The sequence below is a fragment of the Coregonus lavaretus genome (genome assembly GCF_964263955.1).
Source record: "Coregonus lavaretus genome assembly, chromosome: 8".
Taxonomy (NCBI): Eukaryota; Metazoa; Chordata; class Actinopteri; order Salmoniformes; family Salmonidae; genus Coregonus; species Coregonus lavaretus.
In genome coordinates this window covers 60,506,795-60,524,630 of record NC_139995.1, presented here as the reverse complement: position 1 = coordinate 60,524,630, position 17,836 = coordinate 60,506,795, and the positions used below count along the sequence as shown (strand labels likewise).

The window sequence follows — 17,836 nt, the reverse complement described above, 5'->3', positions numbered from 1 at the left end:
CGCGTCTCAATGTGTGTCAGTGTGTGTGTGTTTTTTAGGGGGTAGATCAGCTTCAATATTGCAGATAGATTGTGGCTTCTATCAATGTAATTGTCTGCATCATTTCCAATACCCCATATTTAAAAAAAATATATATATATATATTTTTTTAAATATATTTCCCCTAACCCTACCACCCCTCCCCTAATTGGAGTAAACTAATGGACAACAATACTTAGGCTTCTACTTCCAGCTTATACATACTATATACATTTTACGGACACAGTGTACTTTACAATAGGTATTTTGTTTCTTTTTAGTCCCACCCTTCAGCTCCATTCAACCCCTCCCATCTATCTCTGAAGACCATCCAGTTTTGATTTCTATTTGCCATATATTTTTCAACTGTGATGTTTCACAAAAGTTCTGAACCTTTCCATCTCATGGTTTCTACAGACTGTAAATTAAAGATAAACATTTTTGCTAAGAGTATTATTATATTATTGATCGATTGACTGACTTTTCAAATCACCCAGCAGTGCTATTTGCAGAGTTAGCTGCAGGTAAATGTTGCAAATCTTCAGCCATCCCTGAACCTGCGACCAAAAACAAGCTACATATGGACAGTACCAAAACAAAATGATCTAAGGATTCTGTCTCTTCGCAGCAAAATCTGCAGAGCTGGGAAGATTGTATCCCCCATTTAAATAACATTCTATTGGTTGCAAGAATTTTGTATAATAATTTAAATTGAAAAACTAAGTTGTAAATCCAGCGTCGTTTTGTGTATCAGTTCATAAACCCTGTTGCCATGGAATCGGTACATCGAAAATCTCTTCCCAACTATTTTGCAATCTGTACAGCACAGCTGTAAATGTTTTGGTCCTTAAATGAAACTGGTATACTTTTTTATTTATCACAATTTTCCTTAAACAATTTTGGTCTTTAATGCAAGGCCGACAGACAAGTTCCTTACTTTCTCCCCCTTCCACTTGCCTCTTCCATTTTTGTGGTAATGCTGCAATTAGTTGGTTGTAATTTTGGATAGAGCAGACATTTCCATATATTTTTGTTAGCTGCATGTGTGACATAACTCCACCAGTCCTATTTATGATCTCATTTACAAAGATTATACAGTTTAAAAAATATAAAATTAAAAAGTATTTTTTATCAATTAGTATATTTGAGTGTAACCATAATATTTGTTCTGTCTTTTCTGGTGGATTAAACAGAAATTACAACCAACTTTCTATGGCTTGTTTTAAAAATAGTGATATTTTGGAGATTATATCATTTTAAAATAACCGTAAGCGAGAGGTTGTAATCTGAATAAAGGGGAAAAGGCCATTCTGGAACACGGGGTGAGCCATTCTTACTAATTTGCTAGAGAACCAGTTCGGATTTCAGTATGGCTTTTGTATGATTTAAACCTTTAGTGCGAGGTCTAATGCTTTAATATTTAATCATTTCTGCCCTCCGAATTAATATTCATTATATAAATAGGCCCGTTTAATTTTGTCTGGCTTGCCGTTCCAAATAAAATGTAGAATGTTTTGCTCATATACAGTGGCTTGCGAAAGTATTCACCCCCCTTGGCATTTTTACAATTTTGTTGCCTTACAACCTGGAATTAAAATGGATTTTTGGGGAGTTTGTATCATTTCATTTACACAACATGCCACTTTGAAGATGCAAAATATTTTTTATTGTGAAGGTGGACTTTATTTAACTAATTATGTAACTTCTGAAGGTAATTGGTTGCACCAGATCTTATTTAGGGACTTCATAGCAAAGGGGGTGAATACATATGCACGCACCACTTTTCCGTTATTTATTTTTTTGAATTTTTGTTTAAAAAAAATTCATTTCACTTCACCAATTTGACTATTTTGTGTATGTCCATTACATGAAATCCGAATAAAAATCAATTTAAAATTACAGGTTGTAATGCAACAAAATAGGAAAAACGCCAAGGGGGCTGAATACTTTTGCAAGGCACTGTAATTTCAAAAACAAGTCACTAGGTGTAGGCAGGGCTATAAGCAGATAGGTCAACTGGGATACGACTAAATAATTAAATCAGGGTGATTTTTTATGTTATGTGTGATGATTGTGAGGCGCTATACAACTCCGACAGTCACAAGATGGGGACTCCAAATAGGCCTATGGCACGTCAAGGGAACTGTAGCCTACTCTGCCGTACAAAAGCAAAAATTAAATAATTACTACACATTTGGCCAAAATTGAGTTAAGACTGAAATCAGGCTTCGTAGTGTCTGTTTTATCTTGTGACAAAGTATCCTGTTTCAATTATTTTCAATTTCAGAGAAAAAGGCCTTACTGCACTTTGGCTTTGTTCCGTGTTACCCTCTCTGCCATAAAGGCCAAGAGCAGTAACTACGCAAACAATGAAACTGAGAAAAGTTGATTTGCTGTCCAGCCAACTATGTTGTAGGTAGATAAGTGATAATGCTCTGATGTATCATCTAATTATGAAGTCATTTCTTATGCATAAACCATGACCACTGATTTGACAAAAAAAAAAAAACAACAACATAAAAAGTCAAACAGAAAAACAACAAGAAAACTGGATAAACACATTTAGATTGTAGATACTGCACTTTGACCTATGACCCCTCAAATGCTGATACTGCACTTTGCCTTTGCATTACCCAGATAGTTGTTTAAGGTCATACAAAAGGCAGAGTGCAGTATCAGCATTTGAGGGGTCATAGGTCAAAATCTGTGGACATGGTTGATCTGCATCAAATTGACTTGATAATAACATGATTGCTCCGAGCATTATCACTTATCTCCCTATAACATACAGTGAGGAGAAAAAAGTATTTGATCCCCTGCTGATTTTGTACGTTTGCCCACTGACAAAGACATGATCAGTCTATCATTTTAATTGTAGGTTTATTTGAACAGTGAGAGACAGAATAACAACAAAAAAATCCAGAAAAACGCATGTCAAAAATGTTATAAATTGATTTGCATTTTAATGAGGGAAATAATTATTAGATCCCTCTGCAAAACATGACTTAGTACTTGGTGGCAAAACCCTTGTTGGCAATCACAGAGGTCAGATGTTTCTTGTAGTTGGCCACCAGGTTTGCACACATCTCAGGAGGGATTTTGTTCCACTCCTCTTTGCAGATCTTCTCCAAGTCATTAAGGTTTCGAGGCTGACGTTTGGCAACTCGAACCTTCAGCTCCCTCCACAGATTTTCTATGGGATTAAGGTCTGGAGACTGGCTAGGCCACTCCAGGACCTTAATGTGCTTCTTCTTGAGCCACTCCTTTGTTGCCTTGGCCTTGTGTTTTGGGTCATTGTCATGCTGGAATACCCATCCACGACCCATGTTCAATGCCCTGGCTGAGGGAAGGAGGTTCTCACCCAAGATTTGACGGTATATGGCCCCGTCCATCGTCCCTTTGATGCGGTGAAGTTGTCCTGTCCCGTTAGCAGAAAAACACCCCCAAAGCATAATGTTTCCACCTCCATGTTTGACGGTGGGGATGGTGTTCTTGAGGTCATAGGCAGCATTCCTCCTCCTCCAAACACGGCGAGTTGAGTTGATGCCAAAGAGCTCGATTTTGGTCTCATCTGACCACAACACTTTCACCCAGTTCTCCTCTGAATCATTCAGATGTTCATTGGCAAACTTCAGACGGCCCTGTATATGTGCTTTCTTGAGCAGGGGGACCTTGCGGGCGCTGCAGGATTTCAGTCCTTCACGGCGTAGTGTGTTACCAATTGTTTTCTTGGTGACTATGGTCCCAGCCTCCTTGAGATCATTGACAAGATCCTCCCGTGTAGTTCTGGGCTGATTCCTCACCGTTCTCATGATCATTGCAACTCCACGAGGTGAGATCTTGCATGGAGCCCCAGGCCGAGAGAGATTGACAGTTATTTTGTTTCTTCCAATTGCGAATAATCGCACCAACTGTTGTCACCTTCTCACCAAGCTGCTTGGCGATGGTCTTGTAGCCCATTCCAGCCTTGTGTAGGTCTACAATCTTGTCCCTGACATCCTTGGAGAGCTCTTTGGTCTTGGCCATGGTGGAGAGTTTGGAATCTGATTGATTGATTGCTTCTGTGGACAGGTGTCTTTTATACAGGTAACAAGCTGAGATTAGGAGCACTCCATTTAAGAATGTGCTCCCAATCTCAGCTCGTTACCTGTATAAAAAGACACCTGGGAGCCAGAAATCTTTCTGATTGAGAGGGGGTCAAATACTTATTTCCCTCATTAAAATGCAAATCAATTTATAACATTTTGACATGTTTTTTTCTGGATTTTGTTGTTGTTATTCTGTCTCTCACTGTTCAAATAAACCTACCATTAAAATTATAGACTGATCATGTCTTTGTCAGTGGGCAAACGTACAAAATCAGCAGGGGATCAAATACTTTTTTCCCCTCACTGTATCTGGGGGCTACAAACACCTTCAAGCCATTTTTCTCAGTTTCAGTGTTGGCGTAGTTACTGTTCAGATGGGTAAAATGGAAACTGAAATCTGGACACTGACTGCAGGTCTATAACCTCCACAGTCTTAATTTTAACTCATGCAGAATTAATAATTTATTGCAGTAAACTTATACACCAAATGGAGGCTACATTTTGACTCTGAGTGGAGAAATATTATTTATTTATTTCTGCATCTTGAGAGAATGTGAATGCGCAGTTAGATGGCTACAGAAATATGCATCCAAGCATAACTGAAATCTTATCAGTTTTCACAGGTTTCTATTTCCTTACAACCGGTCAAACAAAATTCCGCACAGAAAATCTTGTCCGTTTTTATTTTAGTTATTGCATTTTCTCCCCGGTCCCTAAGAAGCAGAGATTACAAAGGGGATAGGACGACTGCACCGTATTGAGGGGAGGATGGATGGGGCCATGTATCGCGAGATCTTGGCCAACAACCTCCTTCCCTCAGTACGGTGCAGTCGTCCTATCCCCTTTGCAGAAAAGCATCCCCAAAGAATGATGTTTCCACCTCCATGCTTCACGGTTGGGAAGGTGTTCTTGGGGTTGTACTCATCCTTCTTCTTCCTCCAAACACGGCGAGTGGAGTTTAGACCAAAAAGCAATATATTTGTCTCATCAGACCACATGACCTTCTCCCGAAACACACAGCCAGGGCAACTAAGGAGTGGCTCCGTAAGAAGCATCTCAAGGTCCTGGAGTGGCCTAGCCAGTCTCCAGACCTGAACCCAATAGAAAATATTTGGAGGGAGCTGAAAGTCCGTATTGCCCAGCGACAGCACCGAAACCTGAAGGATCTGGAGAAGGTCTGTATGGAGGAGTGGGCCAAAGTCCCTGCTGCAGTGTGTGCAAACATGGTCAAGACCTACAGGAAATGTATGATCTCTGTAATTGCAAACAAAGGTTTCTGTACCAAATATTAAGTTCTGCTTTTCTGATGTATCAAATACTTACGTCATGCAATAAAATGCAAATTAATTACTTAAAGATCATACAATGTGATTTTCTGGATTTTTGTTTTCGATTCCGTCTCTCACAGTTGAAGTGTACCTATGATAAATTACAGACCTCTACATGCTTTGTAAGTAGGAAAACCTGCAAAATCAGCAGTGTATCAAATACTTGTTCTTCCCACTGTACACTATATATACAGCAGTATGTGGACACCCCTTCATATTAGTGGATTCGGCTATTTCAGCCACACTGAATGGCTTTTATACACTGACAGGTGTATAAAATTGAGCACACAGCCATGAAATCTCCTTAGACAAACATTGGCCGTATTGAATAGCCCCGTATTGAAGAGCTCAGTGACTTTCAACGTGGCACCGTCATAGGATCCAACAAGTCAGTTCGTCAAATGTCTGCCCTGCTAGAGCTGCCCCGGTCAACTGTAAGTGCTGTTATTGTGAAGTGGAAACGTCTAGGAGCAACAACGGCTCAGCCGCGAAGTGGTAGGCCACACAAGCTCACAGAACGGGACCGCTGAGTGCTGAAGCGCGTAAAAATCATCTGTCCTCAGTTGCAACACTCACTACCGAGTTCCAAACTGCCTCTGGAAGCAACGTCAGGACAAGAACTGTTCGTCTGGAGCTTCAGGAAATGGGTTTCTATGGCTGAGCAGCCGCACACGAGCCTAAAATCACAATGCGCAATGCCAAGCGTCGGCTGGAGTGGTGTAAAGCTCGCCGCCATTGGACTCTGGAGCAGTGGAAACGCGTTCTCTGGAGTGATGAATCACGCTCGACCATCTGGCAGTGCGACGGACGAATCTGGGTTTGGCGGATGCTATCTGCCCCAATGCATAGTACCAACTATAAAGTTTGGTGGAGGAGGAATAATGGCTGTTTTTCATGGCTGGGGCTAGGCCCCTTAGTTCCAATGAAGGGAAATCTTAATGCTACAGCATACAATGACATGTTAGACGATTCTGTGCTTCCAACTTGGTGGCAACAGTTTGGGGAAGGCCCTTTCCTGTTTCAGCATGACAATGCCCCCGTGCACAAAGCGAGGTCCATACAGAAATGGTTTGTCGAGATCGGTGTGGAAGAACTTGACTGTCCTGCACAGAGCCCGGACCTCAACCCCATCGAACACCTTTGGGATGAATTGGAACGGCGACTGTGAGCCAGGCCTAATCCCCCAACATCATTACCCGATCTCACTAATGCTCTTGTGGCTTAATGGAAGCAAGTCCCCGCAGCAATGTTCCAACCTCTAGTGGAAAGCCTTCCCAGAAGAGTGGAGGCTGTTATAGCAGCAAAGTGGGGACCAACTCCATATTAATGCCCATGATTTTGGAATGAGATGTTTGACGAGCAGGTGTCCACATACATTTTGCCATGTAGTACATCTAAAATCAGGCAAAAAAAATATCCTGCATCCCCCGTAGAAAATATCATTCCGCCGTCTCTGACTGAAACCTACAATTTCTATATTAGCGGGTCAGGGTCGGTTGCAGGCCTCAGATTTTCACTTTATCACATATGGGTTGTTAGCAATTGCGTGCGGGTGAACAAACAGCTGAAGTGAACCACTGAGTGTCCGCAGGTCTCTACGCTGACCTTTCTTTACAGGGAGCACGCATGCGCCTAAGTTGCGAAATTTAGGACCACAATGACAAATATTTGAGGTAACAAGACGTTCGTGACGGTCATGAATATGCGGTCAGTATATTCTCCATGGCACTCAGGGGCTGCGGTAAAGTGAAGTAATCATTGCAACATTATCATTTGGTATAATTTTTTTCTAGGCGCACAGGTGCTCCTAAATAAAGATGACAGGTTACAGTGCATTCAGAAAGTATTCAGACCCCTTGACTTTTTCCACATTTTGTTACCCTTCAGCCTTATTCTAAAATTGATAAAACTGTTTTTTTCCCCTCATCAATCTAAGCACAACGTTTTTTTGAAATGTTTGCAAATGTATGAAAAAATAAGAAACTGAAATGTACTTTGTTGAAGCACCTTTGGCAGCGATTACAGCCTCGAGTCTTCTTGGGTATGACGCTACAAGCTTGGCAAACCTGTATTTGGGGAGTTTCTCCATTCTTCTCTGCAGATCCTCTCAAGCTCTGTCAGGTTGGATGGGGAGTGTCGCTGCACAGCTATTTTCAGGTCTCTCCAGAGATGTTCGATCGGGTTCAAGTCCGGACTCTGGCTGGGCCACTCAAGGACATTCAGAGACTTGTCCCGAAGCCACTCCTGCATTGTCTTGGCTGTGTGCTTAGGGTCGTTGTCCTGTTGGAAACTTCACCCCAGTCTGAGGTCCTGAGAGCTCTGGAGCAAGTTTTCATTAAGGATCTCTCTGTACTTTGCTTCGTTCATTTTTCCCCTCGATCCTGACTAGTCTCCCAGTCCCTGCCGCTGAAAAACATCCCCACAGCATGATGCTGCCACCACCATGCTTCACCGTAGGGATAGTGCCAGGTTTCCTCCAGACGTGACGCTTAGCATTCAGGCCCAAGAGTTCAATCTTGGTTTCATCAGATCAGAGAGTCTTGTTTCTCATGGTCTGAGAGTACTTTAGGTGCCTTTTGGCAAACTCCAAGCGGGCTGTCATGTGCCTTTTACTGAGGAGTGGCTTCCGTCTGGCCACTACCATACAAGCCTGATTGGTGGAGTGCTGCAGAGATGGTTGTCCTTCTGGAAGGTTCTCCCATCTCCACAGAGGAACTCTGGAGCTCTGTCAGAGTGACCATCAGGTTCTTGGTCACCTCCCTGACCAAGGCCCTTCTCCCCGATTGCTCAGTTTGGCCGGGTGGCCAGCTCTCGGAAGAGTTTGTGGTTCCAAACTTCTCCCATTTAAGAATGATGGAGGCCACTGTGTTCTTGGGGACCTTCAATCCTGCAGAAATGTTTTGGCACCCTTCCCCAGATCTGTGCCTCAATACAATCCTGTCTCGGAGCTCTACGGACAATTCCTTCGACCTCATGGCTTGAATGGCCTCAATAGGCCCCCTGTAGCTCAGTTGGTAGAGCATGGCGCTTGCAACGCCAGGGTTGTGGGTTCGATTCCTTCGGGGGGCCAGTATGAAAAATGTATGCACTCACTAACTGTAAGTCGCTCTGGATAAGAGCGTCTGCTAAATGACTAAAATGTAAAGGTTTGGTTTTTGCTCTGATATGCACTATCAACTGTGGGACCTTATATAGACAGGGGTGTGCCTTTCCAGATAATAATAATAAGCCATTTAGCAGACGCTTTTATCCAAAGCGACTTACAGTCATGTGCGCATACATTTTTACTGTATTCAAATCATGTCCAATCAATTGAATTTACCACAGGTGGACTCCAATGAAGTTGTAGGAACATCTGAAGGAAAATCAATGGAAACAGGATGCACCTGAGCTCAATTTCAAGTCTCATAGCAAAGGGTGTTAATACTTATGTAAATAAGGTATTTTTAAAATTATGTTATTATTATTATTATTAGCAAATATTTATAAAAACCTGTTTTTACTTTGTCATTATGGGGTATTGTGTATAGATTGATGAGGAAAATGTTTTATTTAATCAATTTCAGAATAAGGCTGTAATGTAACGAAATGTGGAAAAAGGGAAGGGGCCTGAATACTTTCAGAATGCACTGTACATACTGTATACATATAGCCAGGTTACTGAATGCACTGTATACATATAGCCAGGTTACTGAATGCACTGTATACATATAGCCAGGTTACTGAATGCACTATATATACTGTATACATATAGCCAGGTTACTGAATGCACTGTATACATATAGCCAGGTTACTGAATGCACTGTATACATATAGCCAGGTTACTGAATGCACTGTATATACTGTATACATATAGCCAGGTTACTGAATGCACTGTATATACTGTATACATATAGCCAGGTTACTGAATGCACTGTACATACTGTATACATATAGCCAGGTTACTGAATGCACTGTATATACTTTATACATATAGCCAGGTTACTGAATGCACTGTACATACTGTATACATATAGCCAGGTTACTGAATGCACTGTATATACTGTATACATATAGCCAGGTTACTGAATGCACTGTACATACTGTATACATATAGCCAGGTTACTGAATGCACTGTATACATATAGCCAGGTTACTGAATGCACTGTATATACTGTATACATATAGCCAGGTTACTGAATGCACTGTACATACTGTATACATATAGCCAGGTTACTGAATGCACTGTACATACTGTATACATATAGCCAGGTTACTGAATGCACTGTACATACTGTATACATATAGCCAGGTTACTGAATGCACTGTATATACTGTATACATATAGCCAGGTTACTGAATGCACTGTATATACTGTATACATATAGCCAGGTTACTGAATGCACTGTACATACTGTATACATATAGCCAGGTTACTGAATGCACTGTATATACTGTATACATATAGCCAGGTTACTGAATGCACTGTACATACTGTATACATATAGCCAGGTTACTGAATGCACTGTATACATATAGCCAGGTTACTGAATGCACTGTACATACTGTATACATATAGCCAGGTTACTGAATGCACTGTATATACTGTATACATATAGCCAGGTTACTGAATGCACTGTATATACTGTAAACATATAGCCAGGTTACTGAATGCACTGTATATACTGTATACATATAGCCAGGTTACTGAATGCACTGTACATACTGTATACATATAGCCAGGTTCCTGAATGCACTGTATTTAGGTTTATATACGAGTACAATGGTCACACTGTAGAGCCCTGGTGTGAATGTGTGCATCCGTGTGCCAGTGTGTGTACCTCTGTGTAGGAGTGTATCTCAGTCTGCTCCAGGTTCGTAAGTTGTGAGCGGTACTGTCTGAGGGCCTGTTCAGGAGTCAGGGGTCCCAGCAGCTTGCTCCCCCAGGGCCCGGTGCCCTCTGACGACCCCTTACTGGAGCCCGTACTGTCTGCGCTGCGTTCTTTAGACAGCCCAGTCACCGGGACGGGTTTACCGGTGGTCTGTCCGGCGGTGCGTTCTTTAGACAGCCCAGTCACCGGGCCGGGTTTACCGGCGGTCTGTCCGGCGGTGCTGTTGCCGTTGTGCGTTGTCATGGTAACAGTATTGACCTTGCGGTTGGAGTCTTCGTACAGGTACTTGACCTTCAGCTGACCCCCGCTAACACCGATCTGGTCCCGCATCACACCTGGCTTATTCACCTGGTGGAGGGAGGAGAGAGAGACTGAGAGTTAGAGAGACAGAGAGAGAGGAAGAGAGAAAGGGGGGAGAACCAGTAGAACAGGACCTAGTTCCTGCCAGACGCTGTTGTCCGGTAATATGGTCAAGTGCAGCAAAAGAAAGACTTAGCAAAGCTGCAGCTGGCTCAAAACAGAGCAGCACACCTTGCCCTTAAACTGCACATACTGAACTGGTGTTTAATTAATTAATTGAGGACTGCATTGTAGTGGTTTATTTGTTGCAACTGTGGTGTTGAGGTTGGGGTGTTGGGGTTGGGGGGTTGAGGTTGGGGGGTTGGGGTGTTGAGGTTGGGGTGTTGAGGTTGGGGTGTTGAGGTTGGGGTGTTGGGGTTGGGGGGTTGAGGTTGGGGGGTTGAGGTTGGGGGGTTGGGGGGTTGAGGTTATTTTTACTCGTTTTATTTGTAATGTAAATTGTTCTTCCTGTTTGTGAGAAAATGTTTGTACTCATTGGGAATGAGACCCTGGTCTCAATTGAGCTACCCTGAATAAATAAAAGTTAATAAATAATTTAAACATTAACAGCATGCATGCCAGTCTTCCTGGTTGAGGGTTGACGAGAGACTAACTGCTTCTCTTCTAGTTTTTATTGGAAATATTACCGTGATGAAAATTCCAGACGTTCTGCATAATCAAATAACATACAGCTCAGACACCCATACATACCCCACAAGACATGCCACCAGGGGTCTCTTCACAGTCCCCAAGTTCATTAAGGCAACGCACAGTATTATACAGAGCCATGATCACATGGAACTCCCATCTCCAATTACTCAGCAAACAGCAAAATGACCTTTAAAAACAGATTCAACAACATCTCATGGAACGGACCGTGAGGGGACACACAAACACACCAACATTATTTTGTTGTATTGTTTATATATTGTTGTATTTTAAAATTGGTCTGTTCTTGCCTATCAGTGTTTTGTTTACTTGTCATGTTTTGTGCTGCTTGTGGACCCCAGGAAGCTCAAATGGGGATCCAGATAAACGAGGACAAACACAAACTCTGTGTGTTAGCTGTTAACACACTGGGAGGGCCGAGCCAGTTAGACAAGACACATGCAGGGACCATAGAAACCAAGTTACATTTCCATCTCCTAGTTACATTTCCATCTCCTAGTTACATTTCCATCTCCTAGTTACATTTCCATCTCCTAGTTACATTTCAATCTCCTAGTTACATTTCCATCTCCTAGTTACATTTCCATCTCCTAGTTACATTTCCATCTCCTAGTTACATTTCCATCTCCTAGTTACATTTCCATCTCCTAGTTACATTTCAATCTCCTAGTTACATTTCAATCTCCTAGTTACATTTCAATCTCCTAGTTACATTTCAATCTCCTAGTTACATTTCAATATGTCCCCTGAGTCTGAATATGGACAAACAGTCACTCAGTCGAGCTGCATCTTCACTGACTCAACTCTCAGAGGGAAGAAATGCTCTCTCTCTCTCGCTCTCTCTCTCTCTCTCACACTTGGCTTTACGATCCTTGTGGGGACCAGAAGTCCTTGACTTCCACTGCTATGCCGATGACACCCAGATCTACCTCAGCACCAAACCCAGATCTACCTCCGCACCAAATCCAGATCTACCTCAGCACCAAACCCAGATCTACCTCAGCACCAAACCCAGATCTACCTCAGCACCAAACCCAGATCTACCTCCGCACCAAACCCAGATCTACCTCAGCACCAAACCCAGATCTACCTCAGCACCAAACCCAGATCTACCTCAGCACCAAACCCAGATCTACCTCAGCACCAAACCCAGATCTACCTCCGCACCAAACCCAGATCTACCTCAGCACCAAACCCAGATCTACCTCAGCACCAAACCCAGATCTACCTCAGCACCAAACCCAGATCTACCTCAGCACCAAACCCAGATTTACCTCCTCACCAAATCCCTCCTCAACCCACATTGAATCCTGCATCTCTGCAATAAAAACATGGACGCAACAAAACTTCCTCAAGCTCAACAGCGATAAAACGGAACTCCTCCACACAGGCACCAAATCAACCTTCACCAAAGCTGGCAACCTCACCCTCACCATTGATGACACCACCACTATTTCTCCCTCCCTCCATGCACGCAACCTTGGTGTCATCCTAGACTCCACCCTCTCCTTAGACCACCACATAAGACAGACTGTCAAATACTCATTCTTCCACCTTCAGATCAACTTTGTTATCCCACCAGGGGGGAAATTCATTTGGTCATGTGCTTAAAAAGACAGTACATAAAACACGAAAACACAGAATAATTAATTTAAAACTGCTTTAGCTACACATTTAAAGTGAAGCAAGCACCAGTTAGCCTTGCGCTAGCCTCGAGCCAGGCCCATCTCCCGGCTATCTACCGCTCTGTCAACCAGACGGCACATCCTTGTGTTGACACGGAGCCCCGCCGATCCATCACGACTGGTCTGCCGACGTAATCGTCTGATGTGGTTTCAACGGGCTTCCCGTTGCGACGACCATGAGGATCCATCTGCTAGCCCCGGCCCCCGATCACTCAGCTACACAGCTAATGCCTGCTGGACTGTTCCTTTATACGGTACCCCATCCGGTTTATCTGTTTAGCCTCAGTCCAAACTTTCGTCGCCATTATCAGCTGTTGTCTTAGCGGTTTCAAATAACACCTGTGATGGCTTTATGCCTCTCTCCCATGTCAATATGCCTTGCCTATTGCTGTTTCGGTTAGTTCTTATTGTACTATTTCACGGTAGAGCCCCGAGTCCCGCTCAACCTGCCTCAGATAGCTCCTTTTGTCCCACCCCCCATACATGCGGAGTCCGGCTCAATCGGTGCCTCTAGTGATGCGATCTCTTTCATCGTTACCCGACGCTTAGGTTTACCTCCACTGTACTCATATCCTTCCATATCCTTGTCTGTACATAATGCCCTGAATCTATTCTACAACGCCCGGAAATCTGCCCCTTTTATTCTCTGTACCCAACGCACTAGAAGACCAGTTCTTAAAGCCTTTAGCTGTATCCTTATTCTAGTCCTCCTCTGTTCCTCTGGGGATCTAGAGGTTAACCCAGGCCCTGTAGTCCCCAGTATCACTCCTACTCCCCAAGCACTATCATTTGTTGACTTCTTCACTTGTTTGGTTTCTTGCATGTTAACATCAGAAGCCTCCTCCCTAAGTTTGAGTTATTCACTGCGTTAGCACACTCCGCCAACCCTGATGTTCTAGCAGTGTCTGAATCCTGGCTTAGGAAGGGCACCAAATATTCAGAAATGTCTATCCCCAACTACAACATTTTCCGTCTAGATAGAACTGCCAAAGGGGGCGGAGTTGCAATCTACTGTAGAGATAGCCTGCAGAGCTCTATCATACTATCCAGGTCTGTAACCAAACAGTTTGAGCTTCTACTACCGTTCCAGAAATAAGTCTCTCACTGTTGCCGCTTGCTACAGGCCCCCCTCAGCCCCCAGCTGTGCCCTGGACACCATATGTGAATTGATTGCCCCCCATTTATCCTCAGAGTTTGTACTGCTTGGTGACCTAAACTGGGATATGCTTAACACCCCGGCCGTCCTACAATCTAAACTAGATGCCCTCAATCTCACACAAATTATCAAGGAACCTACCAGGTACAACCCTAAATCCTAAAACATGGGCACCCTCATAGATATCATCCTGACTAATTTACCTTCTAAATACACCTCCGCTATCTTCAACCAGGATCTCAGCGATCACTGCCTCATTGCCTGCGTCCGTAATGGGTTCGCGGTCAAACGACCACCCCTCATCACTGCCTAAAACACTTCAGCGAGCAGTCCTTTTTAATCGACCTGGCCCGGGTATCCTGGATGGATATTGACCTCATTCCGTCAGTAGAGGATGCCTGGTTGTTCTTTAAAAGTGCTTTCTTCTCCATCTTAAATAAGCATGCACCATTCAAAAAATTCAGAACTAAGAACAGATATAGCCCCTGGTTCACCCCAGACTTGACTGCCCTTGACCAGCACAAAAACATCCTGCGGCGTACTGCATTAGCATCGAACAGCCCCCGCGATATGCAACTTTTCAGGGAAGTCAGGAAACAATATACACAAGCAGTTAGGAAAGCAAAGGCTAGCTTTTTCAAACAGAAATGTGCATCCTGTAGCACTAACTCCAAAATGTTTTGTGACACTGTAAAGTCCATGGAGAATAACAGCACCTCCTCCCAACTGCCCACTGCACTGAGGCTAGGAAACACTATCACCACCGATAAATCTACAATAATCGAGAATTTCAACAAGCATTTTGCTACAGCTGGCCATGCTTTCCACCTGGCTACCACTACCCCGGACACCAACTCTGCACCCTCCGCTGCAACTTGCCCATACCCCCCCCCGCTTCTCCTTCACCCAAATTCAGATAGCTGATGTTCTGAAAGACCTGCAAAATCTGGACCCCTACAAATCAGCTGGGCTAGACAATCTGGACCCTTTCTTTCTAAAATTAGCCGCTGAAATTGTCGCAACCCCTATTACTAGCCTGTTCAACCTCTCTTTCGTATCGTCTGAGATCCCCAGAGATTGGAAAGCTGCCGCGGTCATCCCCCTCTTCAAAGGGGGTGACACTCTAGATCCAAACTGTTACAGACCTATATCCATCCTGCCCTGCCTTTCGAAAGTATTTGAAAGCCAAGTTAACAAACAGATCACCGACCATATCGAATCCCACGTACCTTCTCCGCTATGCAATCTGGTTTTGCCATGGGTGCACCTCAGCCACGCTCAAGGTCCTAAACGATATTATAAACGCGATCGATAAAAAGACAGTACTGTGCAGCCGTCTTCATTGACCTGGCCAAGGCTTTCGACTCTGTCAATCACCGCATTCTTATTGGCAGACTAAATAGCCTTGGTTTCTCAAATGACTGCCTCGCCTGGTTCACCAACTACTTCTCAGATAGAGTTCAATGTGTCAAATCGGAGGGCCTGTTGTCTGGACCTCTGGCAGTCTATGGGGGTGCCACAAGGTTCAATTCTCGGGCCGACTCTATTCTCTGTGTATATCAATGATGTCGCTCTTGCTGCTGGTGACTCTCAGATCCACCTCTACGCAGACGACACCATTTTGTATACATCTGGCCCTTCATTGGACACTGTGTTAACAAACCTCCAAACGAGCTTCAATGCCATACAACACTCCTTCCGTAGCCTCCAATTGCTCTTAAACACTAGTAAAACTAAATGCATGCTCTTCAATCGAACGCTGCTAGCACCCGCCCACCCGACTAGAATCACTACTCTCGGCGGGTCTGACTTAGAATATGTGGACAACTACAAATACCTAGGTGTCTGGTTAGACTGTAAACTCTCCTTCCAGACTCACATTAAGCATCTCCAATCCAAAGTTAAATCTAGAATCTGCTTCTTTTTTCGCAACAAAGCCTCCTTCACTCATGCTGCCAAACATGCCCTCGTAAAACTGACTATCCTACCAATTACAAAATTGCCTCCAACACTCTACTCAGCAAATTGGATGTAGTCTATCACAGTGCCATCCGTTAGTTTAGACACTATGGACGTCTAAAATGGCACCCTATTCCCTATATAGTGTACTACTTTTGACCAGAGCTGATAGACCTGTCCTGTGGTTGCTAGGAAGACTAGAGCACCAGGGAGACCAGAGCACAGGGAAGACTAGAGCACCAGGGAGACCAGAGCACCAGGGAGACTAAAGCACCAGGGAGACCAGAGCACCAGGGAGACTAAAGCACCAGGGAGACTAAAGCACCAGGGAGACCAGAGCACCAGGGAGACCAAAGCACCAGGGAGACCAAAGCACCAGGGAGACCAGAGCACCAGGGAGACCAGAGCACCAGGGAGACCAAAGCACCAGGGAGACCAAAGCACCAGGGAGACCAGAGCACCAGGGAGACCAAAGCACCAGGGAGACCAAAGCACCAGGGAGACCAAAGCACAGGGAGACCAGAGCACCAGGGAGACCAGAGCACAGGGAGACTAGAGCACTGCTTTACAGTGAACACTGAAGCTGTACTCTTACAGTTTTAGACAGTAGCCAACAGGTTATTGTGGCTATCTGAGCATAATGTAGGCCTACCAACAAAACCAATGGAGCAAATCCCATACAATTTTCACATGGAAATAGCTTTTGATATCTATAATATAGCCTTCAGTAGCTTATATGTGGTGTTCAATTCTGGCCTACATTGCACAAGACTTTTAATAAACGTTTTTACATTATGAAGGGCTTGACATTAATTCAGGATTTTTTACTTGGTCTGTAACACCAGGGGCCAAATAGGTGACTGTAAATGTCATTGTGTTGTATGACGTAAGAAATAACTTTACAAAATACAATTAGTTATTATTACAATACACATAATTAGCCCCTTTAATTAAGACATAAGCTTTTTAACTGACTGGCTGTTGAAATGTAGCCGTAACTCCCCATTGCTGACCTATACTTCTCTATAACTGGGCTAATAGCCCACTAACAAGCAAAGGATATCAACAAATGTGCACACGCACGGCCCTGAACTGATCTGAAAAGTGCTCCTGGGTGATTGAGAGACCGCTCGCGGGCTACCCCAGCCAATAGAATGATACTCCGTGGCGCTCCGGCTCTGCCTACAACAAAATCAGACTCAATCTTGCAAAGTTAGATTTGTTTTGTTGCATTGAAAAGGGGCTGATATAATGTTGAATAGATCACAGAAAAAACATTGATCTATATAGCGCAAACTAATGAAGCAAACTCAGTGAAGTTCAATCTCTTGCGTGTCTGCGTGGCCTGGCATGTTTTCTGAGAGGCAGTCCCGGAGGAGGTGTGGGCCGTGCACGAAGCACAGCTTAGAGGGAACTATGGTTATGAGATGGAAACACACTCCTGAAGTATGCAATCCTTCCCCCCAGCTGAGAGTGAGTGAGTGTGGCAGGCGTGAGCCCTGAATAGCTATGGGTGTGCAGCAGAAGGCATTCCATTCCAGTGGGAGCAGAGCAGCCTTCCTCCTACATCAGCTGTCTGAACACACACAGACAGACAGAGCCAGAGCCAGAGAGACAGAGAGAGAGACAGAGACAGAGACAGAGACAGAGACAGAGACAGAGACAGACACAGAGACAGACACAGAGCTACCCCCTGTGTGTGTTTTCCAGAGTATAGTATAGT

General features: G+C 43.9%; 1 protein-coding gene across 2 annotated transcripts in view; it reads right to left on the bottom strand.

Moving 5' to 3' along the window:
• dyrk3 (dual specificity tyrosine phosphorylation regulated kinase 3) overlaps positions 1 to 17,836 on the bottom strand; it is a 43,696-nt gene that overhangs the window by 6,482 nt on the left and 19,378 nt on the right. For both annotated transcript variants that reach the window (XR_014613578.1, XM_084166829.1), the window contains exon 3: positions 10,255 to 10,653. Coding sequence is in view for 1 of the 2 variants with exons in the window: in XM_084166829.1 (XP_084022955.1) it covers positions 10,255 to 10,653 (399 nt within the window). In the remaining variant the exon portion in view is untranslated. The remainder of the gene's footprint in view (positions 1 to 10,254; positions 10,654 to 17,836) is intronic.